Here is a 12692-nt window from a genome sequence, read left to right as displayed (position 1 = left end):
AAAATAAATCAGATGTAGTCAAACTTAATCAGACTCAACAAGGAGCTGTGTTTCAGCAATCCAGTGCCTATTTCAGGAGTCAGTATATCTGAAACATGAGGAAACGATTAAGAGAAACACACAAAAAATAAAACATCTAAACAAAGCATGAGAAGATCACATCTAAATTACATATCCAATAAGAACAATGTATAGCTAATATAACAAATATAATAAATGTACCACCTTACTAAAAGTATATGAACATGTAGACGGAGCAGTCAAGTAATATATACTGATGTTGAAAAAATGTATATAATAGGACAGGCCAACATAAATCAACATTATAATTACAAGTAAAATATAAAAAGATACATATGTGTAACAAAATATTTAGCACAAATGATAAAATATGAAGTATATAGATGTAAATTCTAAGAGAGACATGTGTGTTGCATCTTTGTTTAACACATTAATATACACTATACAAAAGCTTTTGAAACTGAAAGCCATACAACTTATGTGTATAAAAGAGTACAAATATGTACATTTATATATAAAAACTACAGATTATAAATCATTGACAAAAACAAACCATTTGTCAAGTCACCACCAATGAAAGCACCATATGAAGACTAATATGAAAAACTAATCTGCAACTACTGCACCTATGTAAATAAGCACAAGGACAAACATAAGATCAAAAACATGAAATAAATGTAAGTACCAGAGAAGAAGTGCCTGGGTATTATGCTGAGTACTGTGAAAATGTTTAGCAAAAGAATATAAGCACAATAAAAATAAAAAATACAAAGCAAAATTACGGCAAGATAGTGGGCCAAATTAAATCTGAATTGTCTAGTTGGAAGGGGTTGTGGTTGTCTTGGTGGGGGCGCATGGCCGTGATTAAGATGAATGTTTTGCCACGGCTGCTGTTTCTGTTTCAAGCTTTGCCGGTCGAATTACCTCAAGGAGCTATTAAACAGATACAAAGCTTGGTAACGCAGTTTATTTGGAATGGGAGCCATCTTAGATTAGGAAGCCGTGTGTTGTGGGGGGGGCGCCTGAGACGGGGGGAAGGGCAGTTCCTAATATTGAATGGTATTATTATGCAGCACAGGTGCGGATGATTATGGATTGGGAGGGTGAGAATAAGAAGTCTGGAAGTCAGGTGGAAAGGTCTTATAGCCCTGGTAGAGAGCTTAGCTCTTACTTATGGACCACAGAATGGGAGGGTGGGCTCCTGGTAGGGCTGTCTAATCCATATGTGAAGCGTTTGTTGGAAGTGTGGAGGGTGGTTAGGAAGAGATGGGGACAGGAGGGAGGGGTTTCTACATTGGCGCCCCTGCGGTGGGAACCGAAATTTGGGGCGGGCAGGGAAAATGCTAGATTTGGGTGTTGGGAACGTAAGGGATTGATAAATTTTAGGGCAGTTTTGCAGGGAGGAACATTACTGAACTTTGCAACATTATGTTCTACATATGATCTGCAAGAAGGTGATCGGTTTGCCTATGTCCAGGTTCAACATTTTGTGGGGAATATGGGGTGGAGGAGGACAAATACTCAAGAGAAGGAATGTTTAGAAAATTTGTGGATAATTTTGAGGCGTGTTCCCAGACCTGTATCTGTAATCTATAGATTTTTTTGGGGTAGTGATTCTAGACAATTTGGGTTTCAAGGGGAGTGGGAAGTAGACTTGAAGTACAAATTTACGGAAAAAGAATGGGAAGTTATCTGTGGAGAAGTATATAAAGCATCAGTGTGTGTCCTGATACAAGAGAATGCCTATAAAGTTCTCACTAGATGGTATTGCACCCCTGAAAGATTGCATAAGATGTATCCAGAAACATCGGATAGGTGTTGGCGATGTGGGGTACATAAGGGAACCTTTCTTCATATTTGGTAGACCTGCAATAGGGTGGTGGGTTTTTGGCAAGGTGTGGTGAAAGGGTTGGTTAAGTTGACCAATACTTCATTGGTGTGTGGGCCCAGGGAATGCCTTTTGGGTTTGTATAATGAAAGGGATTCTTGGGAAGTTAGTAAATGGCTTAGATGGAGTTTTGTGGTGGCCAAATGTCGTATAGCTGTGAGGTGGACATCTCCGAGCGTTCCCATGATGGAGGAGTGGAAGGATAAACTAGGACAATTAATCCATATGGAGTATCTGAGAACTTATAGAAGGGTGGGATCCTTGCGATGTAGAAGGGGTGGGATCGTTTAAGGGCAGGAGTTGAGAAAATATAGCTACTTTGGTTTGAGGGTGGGGGGTCAGGAGGGAATTTAAGTTTGAGATATGGGATTGTTGGGCATTTGGTAATATGAATGTTAGTACTATCAGGGAGGGGTGGGGGGAGAGAGATTGGGATATGAGTGTTGATATTGGTATTGGATAATGTGAGTTTGCTAGGGGATGCTGTAAGAGACGACTCCCTTTTGGGGGCTGTTGATGATAATCTGTATTAATGGACGGTTATACAGCTGTTTTTGCGCAATGTTATTTTGTCAATAAAAATTTTAAAGTTGAAAAAAAAATACAAAGCAAACCGGATATGTGGTTCAAGTAAATTTGTTCAAATGTTGGGACTCCACATATATCGCCATATAAAACTACAAAGAAGCACAAAAACTTCATAATCAAATAGATATGACCAAGAAAGGCAAATGTGATTAAAAAAAAAAATGGGCCCTAACGTTATGAGCAACCCACATTGTTTCATTTTGCACCAAGAGGCTGAAAGAGCAGTGTAAATCTCAGTAGAAAGCAGCAAAACTAGAAGAGGAGAGCCACTATAAATAAATAAATAAAATGTATCTAACTGCAGCTGAAACACTGACAAAAAAGGAATTTAAAAAATGGAAATAAAGCTAAATAAAATTAGTAAAAAAAAAAAAAAAAAAAAGTTACCTCTGAAAAACACAAACTCCAATGAAGTGTCATCACAAAGAGGCACGAAATGCTCCGCATGCACACTGCATGCTAAAATGTGATTAGCTACCTCAATGTCAAGCCCTATTGGATGGAGTGTGTGATGCAAAAATAAATGGGGGAAAACAGCCCAGAATTGAGGGAGAGAAAAAAGTAGTGGGGGGGGGGGGGGGGGAGAAAAAATTAAAGCGGAATAAAAAGGGGGAGGGGGAAAAGGGGGAAGAACAACCACCTTATTGCAATGTGTATCACTCTGAATCAATGGGGACATAGAAGATGAAAATACAAATATATGTTTATGTGCTAAAAGAGATCGTAGGGAGTAACAACCATCCAAAGTTAAGAATCAGACTGACTAAATGTGAATATGAAGACTAGCTAAATATAAAGAATTAGAACAAACAAAATTCATGTATGGAAAATGACTAAATGTGTCCAAGCAAAAGAAAAAGAAAAAAGGGGAAAGGGACAGAAGGGCAAAGAAGGACAAAAGAAAAAAAGGAGGGGGAGGAAAATAGAGGCAAAGAAAAAAAGAAAGAAAAGGGAAACAAAGAAGAAGAAAGGAAGAATGGGAAGGAAAGGGGAGGGAAGAAGGAAGGGAAAAGGAAAAGGGGAAGAAGGAAGGAAATAAAGAGGAAAAGGAAAAGGAGAGGGAGGAAGAAGGGGAGAGGGGGAAATGGAAGCAGGCACTGGAATGCTGAAACACGGTTCCGTGTTGAGTCTCATTAAGTTTGACTATACCTGACTTATTTTTTGACAATAAATTTGGATTTTTATTTACCTTGCTCTCTGGGTTTGGCTCCTTTAGTGGATGACCACTACTCCTTCCCTACACTTTTTCTTTTGGTATTTGCATTTGTAGGGAATTTGCCTTTTGTCTTTTCCTACTTGCATTACCTGACCATTCACAGCATGTCTAACACTCTATTATGGCTAAATTGCTTCTCCATTGGAATATTATAATATAGTATACGCTGGCCTGCCCCTCCACTTGATTAAGAAACTTCAAACAATTTAGAATACTGAGGTGCGGCTGTCGTTTAATGCATGAAAATATTTATTTTCTGCATTTATATCCCACATTTTCCCACCTCTTTGCTTACAAATAGCGTAGTGGCAATCGCCATTTCCGGAATAAGAAATACAGAAGAATGTTCCAATCAGAGTATATAGAGTACACAGTAAATTAGAATAAAAATCGGTAAATATAACCATGTTACCCCACCTTTGATATAAAATCATTGGTTACTTGTCCAATACAGAGTTCAGTTTAAGATTCTAACTTTGGCCCATACGGTGCACCCGATTAGCTTGTGTCAATGATTACTCCCTATATTCCAGCCCAGACAGTTAGATTAGCCCAAGATGGCAGTCTACGCCTGCCCTCTGGTATTCGGGCACATATGGACTCCACATGTCATTCTGCTTTCCTTTTTGCAACACCATCCCTTTAAAATTCAATACTCACTGCTCTTCGTACTGAGCTTGCCTACACATGAAATTCTGAATGCAACTGAAGATGTACCTTCTCACTTGTTTTTTGGGACTGCTTTAGAAGCAGTGGTTTAGCAGGAACATAGCAGTACCTCCTTCTCCTCTGTCTATTCGCTCTCCTCCCTTAGGTAACTACATACCACCTCCTCCTCTTTTTGCTTCTTTTTACTATGTCCCATCATTAGGATTAGTGTTCCTTTTTAATTCCATACTTACTTTGCTTTTGTAAACCACTTTGATTGCTTTGACTCTGAAAGACTTTATAACAAGTACTAACAAACTTACACATCTCGGTCCCCTCATCACACCCTCACCTCTTTTTATATATATCACTCCCTTCTTCCTGCACACATCTAGTTTCCTTCTCCTCAGTTCACACACTGCTTACCAACTTCACCTTTTCTCACTTTGAACTCTCCTTCCTTCTTCTTCAACCCTCCCTTATCTCTATATTCCATCCCTTTATTTTCAATTCTCCCTCTTTCACTTTTCCCTCTTATTTTCCACTGTTCCATAATTTCTCTTCTCCATCCCTTTGTTCCATCATCTTTTCCCCATCTCTCTTCTGTGTTTTGCTGCGCTGGGGGCTGATTGGTTGCCTAAGAAAAGATGCGAGGAAACACTTGATTAAACCTTTATATTTGGTGACCAACAGGGCAATATAAGGAAAGGGGGAGCAAGTACTCAGTACTATTACATACCATCTGATAAAGCACCCTGGCTGTGCAGAAGCTGACAATTTGGATGTCTGCTATGATTTGCGGAACAGGATATTAATAGCAGCTGTGTGTACTACACAGATCAGAGCACAATAACATCTGCACTGAACAAAGCTGTTATTAATTGCATTAGGTGTGTGCCACAAAATGCAACTCAGGCCAGCACTATGGTTCTGTCAAAGTGTTTTATGATGGTGAAATGCAGAAGATGCCTGAAATGGTCTGCATGCTCTTGAGGGTCATTTGTACCGGAGTACTTGTGCTCCTCCACAGTATTACAGAATGGCTTTGAAGCTGGAACTCAGGGCCTGTGAGAGTGTACTGAACACAGGTACACTTTAGACCTCACAGTGAATTGCATCGCTTCAGAAGATCCCTATAAAACCAATATTGACCACAACCCAAACAGCAACCACTCTACCTATGAGAAACAGGCAATCCAAACATTGCAACGTGCCCTAGAAATACAGATCAGAATACAGAACAAGCTGGAAAGCTAGACTGCTCAAGATCCATGCAACACACTATAGAATATCTGACTTCAGCTGTGCATGCAAAACACAGATAGACCCTTGTCAAATACAGAATAAGTGACCACAGACTAGAAACAGAAAGAGGCAAACAAAGACTAAACTGGAAACCCCAATAAGTCAGACTCTGCATGCAATACAATACTGGAGAAAACAGAAACAAATGCATTTCCTATTACACTATACAAAATAGAAAGAAGTCAAAAGCACACATTTCCGAAAATTAAGAGACTTCATACCAAAGAATAAGCAGGAAAAATTGTATCATCCTGGCAGGAAAAGGTATAAGGGCAGCTATGGCAACAAAATATGTTGTATCTTGTCACTAGGCAAGAAATGTAACCTGACCAGGGAAAATATGGGCCAGACCAAAATCTTTGAATTATTCTTGTTATTGACTTCTTCATACATTGTAATTGTATTTTATTATTGTTACTATTACTTTGAAAATTATATTTTCTCTCTCTCTTTTTTTTTACTTAACTGTTAAAATGTATCAACTTAGCAACATATGCAACACTGTCATGCCAATAGAGATATGAATGTAAGCCCCAGCACTGCTCCTTTGTGGCTGGGTTCTTAAAGACATTGCACATGAGGCAGAGGCAGCATTTGCAGAAGACAATTTACTAGACAGCACAATTTTTGATTTCCAGCAAGTGTCTTTCATCCATTACGTTTGCAGAACTGGTTTAGATGATACTTTTGAGATAAACGGGGTATCTGGAGTGCATATAGATGCTCTGGAATCCAGATTTTTTCTGTAACGAGTACATAAGTATTGCCACACTGGGACAGACCAAAGGTCCATCAAGCCCAGATTCCTGTTTCCAGCAGTGGCCAATCCAGGTCACAAATACCTAGCAAGATTCCAAAAAAGCTCAATACATTTTATGCTGCTCATCCCAGAAATAAGCAGTGGATTTTCTCCAAGTTAATTTAATAATGGTCGATGGACTTTTCCTTTAGGAAGCCATCCAGACCCTTTTTAAACTCCTCGCTAATGGGAGAGCTTTGTTTTCATGTCCATTTAGCAGAGCAAATAACCCATGAGACTGAGAACATTGTGCACGACCATGCATGCAGAGCGACAGAACTGTTCTGACCTGGTGCTGTTGGATAATGCCACTCACTTGTGTACCTGACATCACATGTTAAAGATATTCAGATAAATTTATCCAAATATTAGCTATATCTACAGCCAAGATAACCACAAAGATAACCAGAGAGCAGTTGAATATTGTCACTGTCTGATTAACTTTGAAGGCTGCCCTCACAATGCTTCCAATCCCTCGCAATTTTGACTTTTTGGCCAGACACTGTCTCGCTCAAAATTAAATGCTCTACAGGACCAAAATAGCCGACAGATCTGTCCGGATAACTCATGACGACACCATAAAAAAGGTTTTGAATATTAACCCTAAGAGGCTTATCAAGATAAGACAGACAGGCAGGTCAGGCCAGAAAGATATCTTATCAAAGCAAACAGAACATTCTTGTGCAGAATCTAATTCTCTAACTATAATTATCAGGTACCATAGTACAGTTTCTAGTTCCTTAGCTAGGTAATACTTTTCATACTTATTCCAGACTGGACTGTATGGATAATTTATAGTGAATTTCAAGGTCTTGGAAGCACTTTTTAAACGGCATGCAAGAATGAGCCAAGACTTTGCCTTCCAAAGCAATATATAGGTATCTTGCGAGGGATTAGTGACCTAGATTGGTGACAGGATATTGGGCTTGATGAACCTTTGGGTCTGTCTCAGTATGCTAATTCTTGTGTTTCTTCCTATTGTTTTCTTCCCCTAGTTGCTCCATCAATCTGCTAAATTATTGAAGTACATCACTATCTCATTTTTCTATCAAGTTCTTGGTGTTTCCTCCACATCCCACAAAATGTGCTTGTTATACACACATCCTTAAACTTTGTCACAAAGGAGGGAGATAAGAGGGCATATTTCCAGTTTATTATTAACCATATCATATGCATTTGATAATGTTAATTTTCTTGTAGAGTTTGGTTGCTCCTGTGATTTTACCAACTTATTTTCCTCTGCTACATGAAGTTTTTAAATCAGTCTCACAAAGCTCACTGTACATACAACAGACAAAATTTATAATCTTATGCTTACCCTTTTGATCAATGTGAAGGTCATACAGGGGTGTTCTATAAATATCCACAGTGGAAAGTGCACATCGGGAAAGGGGTACATGATGAGAAGGTCCAAGGATAAAAATTCTTCTCCTGGATTCATGGGGAAAATATATTCATATTACAAAGATTTGCTTAAAACCAGTCAGCTACAAGATTAATATCAAGACTGAATAAGGCAGGTCCATTGAGACACAATAGCAGCATAACATGTATGCTCCCAAGTAATGACTGTCCATGAGAGGGCTGCAGGTCAGCACAGGCAAAATACAAGATGGTTATACACGATACCCTTCACACAGGCAAAATGCTAGCTTATGGAGGTAAGTACAAGACCATGAATTAGGTCCTAACTTAAAGGAACTCAGCTAAGTGGGTAGTCTGGTAATGTAGTTTCATTTTAGACCCACATCTATAGTTTTCCAACTGAGGTACCTACTAGTATCATACCAAAGGCTGTGCAAGCAGTACAGCCGCACAGAACACAAAAATGGATGGGCATGAAAATTGCTTCCAGCCTACTATCTCCTCTGACTGTTGGTAGAAAAGCAGGCCAGAAGCTGAGGCACAGCAGGAATCGCAAAGCACACAACTATAGCTCTATATGGTCCTAGTGCCCACATGTAATCAATACTTGAGTTGCAAAAAAAATTAGAGGTACCCAATTTGATGGGTTACAGATGTGGCAAGTCAGCCTAGTTTTAAATAACTGGAGGAAATCAAGCAGTAGAAAGAGATTCCTAGCTAAAAGCAGGGCCACCGAGGGGGGGGGGGGGGGGAGAGCAAAATTCCCCGGGCCTGGGCCTCCAAGGGGCGCCTGGCGCTGGGGTCTCTCTCGCCTGCTTCTGACGGGACCTGCATGATCGCATCCCAACAAAAGCAGGAGAGAGAAAACTCCGGCGCCAGGCCCCCCTTGGAGGTTGGGGAGGACCAGGAGCTTCCTCCAGCGCTGCTTTTCTACTCATTGCTGAGCGGCTGCTTTTCCTCTCAGGCGCGCATGCTCAGTTTTGAAAGAGCATGCCCTGCGAGGAAAAGCAGCTGCAGAGGCAGGTAGTCAGCACTGGAGGAAGACGTCTTCTGCTGGAGGGGCCTCAGGATCCCTGCCAGCCAAGGCATTTAAATCCTGTTGCAGCAGCAGACGATGACTTGGGGAGGCGGCAGGGGCCCTGCCCCAGGTCCAGCAGCGCCCCTGCCCCCGGACTGGTTCACTCTCTCAGCGGCCCTGGCTAAAAGAAAACCTAAAGCAGCACAAAGAGAGAAACCTCCCGTATGGTCAGGGTTTCTGGTTTGCACCCAAATGACCTACATTCAACTCCCACTATAGGACATTTCTTTTCTCTTATTTAGGCTTCCAGTGGTCTAGACTGACAGCTGGGACAGGCACGTGGGATCTCTTAGGGAAAGGAGGAGATAGTGGTTGCTGTGGATGGGCAGACTAGATGGGCAATTTGTCTAACGGCCATCATGTTTCTATGTTTCTAAGAGCTCAATTTAGAATACGGTTAGCATTTCGAATCTTGCAAGAAAACAGGCATAGGTATTCAAAAACAAAACTGGATTGGTATATACTAGGTCTCCCAACTGAATTCTAGTCAAGCTGACTTACAATTCTCTCTTGTAATGTGGTGAAGAAATCTCAAGTAAGAGCCAGTGTGTCGACTGTGGTGGCATCAGTTTTCTGGACCACTGGCGTTGAGGATGGACCAGAACTATCTGTGCTTTGTAAATGGATAAAAATCTGTCTCTTCCCATGAGGTGGGAAGGATATTTTTTTTTCTGATCTCTGTTTTGGGTAGATTACTGTTGTCTTTGTTTTATCTTTGGTACAGCGCATCTTGGATAATGTTTGGAAACTGGGAAGGCAGTTTACAAATGTTTTAAGTAAGTAAAAATCCAGGTCTATCTTACAGGCTCACTATTATTGTAAATTGCCGTGATTTGCTTCGCAGCTAAATGCGATCTTATCAAATACCAATAAACTATAAACCATAGCAATGGCAGCTATTTAGATAAGGTTGAAATGATATAACCAAATTAACAGCTGTCTGGAAGGCCGCAACTACTGTAGTTAACTAGATAATCTAAAAGAAATGTAAGCATTTAAATAACCATAGCCGTGTCAATCTAGCAGTACACAGGGAACCTAGGCAGACAATTCTTGTGTAATGACCATAATTAGTCAGTGTGTGTTTCATATAATAATTTGTTTTTAAGTCTGTTGTCTGCTTCTGTTGCCTCTTGTCCAGACTGGGTGTAACTTGTATATTTAAGTTCTGGATATGACTTTATTGCATGACTATTATTTACTATGATCAAAAGGCAGTATATTAAAATTTTAAATAGTATGGATGGTATTCAGATTACAAAGAGGCATATTTTCAAAGCACTTTGGGAGGCTAAGTTCCATAGGTTTCTATGGAACTTTGGGAGGCTAAGTGCTTTGAAAATAAGCCTCAAAGTCTTGTGGTTAGAAATGTGAAAGATGGAGTGAATGAGAAAACTAAATCTATCATTCTCATCCTCACAAAATGGATAAGGAGATCTTACAGGTGGGTCACACACTATGGCCTACAGCTAAGATGTATCCTTAGCAATATGAACAGTGATTGGTAGAAAAAGATCATCTTTTATGTTACCATAAAAGGCCTATAAATATTTTCTCCGTTCCCCTCTCTTGTCAATTTCCACCACACGCCCCTGCAGCCTATTCATTTTATGCCACATTATTCTAACCTATACACACCACACAGAAGGCATGCTCATGGGCGGTATTTCAAGACGTAAATAAATTTGAAACTATCCTACAACCCACTAGAATTTCTCCCCATAAAGTCTCTCTAAATCAGTCCACAAATCTATGCCCACAACTTATACTTTTCTCAAATGCATACTTCCAGTGCCTCAACAGTAAGCTAAACCAGTTCAACATCCAAGATCAGACTTTTCTTCCTCCAACTGCTTATTACAAATAAGCCAACAAGGAACTTACTGTAGACAGCTGAAACTAAGAATGCTGATTCTTGTTCAATATAAACACAAAAAGTCTTTTATTGCTGGACCTTGATCAGTTGACTGGTAAAGAACGATGCAAATTCAAAGGGTGGAGAGGGAGAGAAAGGCTGTGAAGTGGCTTGTTTTCTGAGCCAAGATGGCAATTTTTTTTTCTTTTCTCAAAGGGAGGGATGCAACAGATTACCCATAAGGACTAGGGTCTCTATAGATGGCTAGCAAGGTCAAAGGTTGTATCCTGGGTTGAGGCAAGAAGCCAGGCTGGTCTCAAAGAGACTGGAGAGAATGGGCCACATGCAACATTTTATCCAAAAAAAACAAAAAAAAACAAAGGTTGCATGAATCTAGCAGGAAGCTGCTGCTGGTTTTAACTTATAGGCTGTCAGGATAATAGAAAACATAATGGGGTTGTTGTTCAAAGGCACTTATCTGGGTAAAAGTGGACCCTACCTGGATAAGAGCTGGTGAAAGGGATACTCAGCGGCTCTAGCCAGATAATGCTGCTGAATATTTCCTGATTGCCTCGGTACTACCCAGATACAGCCAGGAGGTTATCAGGTTAGTGGCCGAAAATCACTCTTTCAGCACCCACTACCTCAAACTATCTTCATCTCTCATTCACTTTTACTTTACTTCCCCTCTCTACTCCACATTCCTTGAGGTTCTATTCCTTATTCATCTAATCTACCTCTTCTCCCTCTCTGAATTCCATCCTCCAATCCATGCATGACAGTACAACAACTACATTTCCCGTGCCCTACACATGTCAAAACATTTGCTTTCTATCTTCCAGTACACATGGGCCTATGCTACAGCCACCTCTACAGTTTAGCTTAGCTAAAATTGGGTGGCGGAGCAGGTGGGGGGAAGAGGGGTTGGTGGTTCGGAGGCGAGAATAGGGGAGGGCAGACTTGTATGGTCTGTGCCAGAGCCGGTGATGGGAGGCGGGACAGGTGGTTGGGAGGCGGGAAAAACTGCTGGGCAGACTTGTACGGTCTGGGCCCTGGGAGAGACAGGTGCAAATCAAGGTAAGGTATACACATGAGTTTGTCTTGGGCAGACTGGATGGACCATGCAGGTCTTTTTCTGCCGTCATCTACTATGTTACTATGTTACAGTTGCCTGCTTAACAAATAAAGAAGAAAACAGGCCAACATAAGGACCAGGCAGATGCAAAGGCTCTCTAAACTCTTCCCCTCCCTCATCCTGAGCCTTCTTGAGTCCTCAATCTTCAGATTTTTGGAGCAACTGGAGAGAGAAGCAGACTGCAGTTCGTTCTAAAGAAAGCAGAAGTGGATCTCTGCAGCCACAGTTATTTGTCTCATTACCTACAACAGCAACTAATCTATAATGGTAACCTTTTGTGATCCTTTATTTTCTGCAGAAAGAGTTATCAGGTTTCTAAACAATTTCAGTTGAGTTGTGAGGTCAGTCTAACAAGGATTAGAATTTCATAAATTCTCTTCCTCCCTCCAGCTCCCCAATCAGTAGCCTGGCACCTCTCTGCTTCAAAATGATATAATTAAGATATTGTATGCAAACCTTAACAACAGAAACTGAGGGATCTACATAGCTTACATTCCCCTGCAGCATGTTTACAAAGACCTCTTTGTTCCTTGATTAGTTTCATTAGATTATGATTTAATTTAGTAATAGTTGTAGCCTTTAACATTACATGTATATGATTTTCTCAATGCTCTTATTAGATTGTAAACAGAAAACTATTCTATACACTCTAAGTGACATACGCTCAACTTATTTTCTCCAGAATCTGGCAATTACAATTTTCAGCAATCTTAGGATGTGTGTGTGCTACCCACACACTAAAAAAAAAAAATAGCACTGGGGTGGGTCTGGGGGTGGAGAGTGGGTGTGCTCTG

General features: G+C 40.5%; 1 protein-coding gene across 1 annotated transcript in view; it reads right to left on the bottom strand.

The window, feature by feature from the left end:
* Window positions 1-12692, bottom strand: part of MEMO1 (mediator of cell motility 1) — a 178324-nt gene that overhangs the window by 126584 nt on the left and 39048 nt on the right. Inside the window, exon 4 of the mRNA XM_030195949.1 lies at window positions 7784-7896. Coding sequence (XP_030051809.1) covers window positions 7784-7896 — 113 coding nt within the window. The remainder of the gene's footprint in view (window positions 1-7783; window positions 7897-12692) is intronic.

The sequence above is a fragment of the Microcaecilia unicolor genome, chromosome 3 (genome assembly GCF_901765095.1).
Source record: "Microcaecilia unicolor chromosome 3, aMicUni1.1, whole genome shotgun sequence".
In the NCBI taxonomy this organism is placed as follows: domain Eukaryota; kingdom Metazoa; phylum Chordata; class Amphibia; order Gymnophiona; family Siphonopidae; genus Microcaecilia; species Microcaecilia unicolor.
This window is presented reverse-complemented; position numbering and strand designations above follow the sequence as displayed.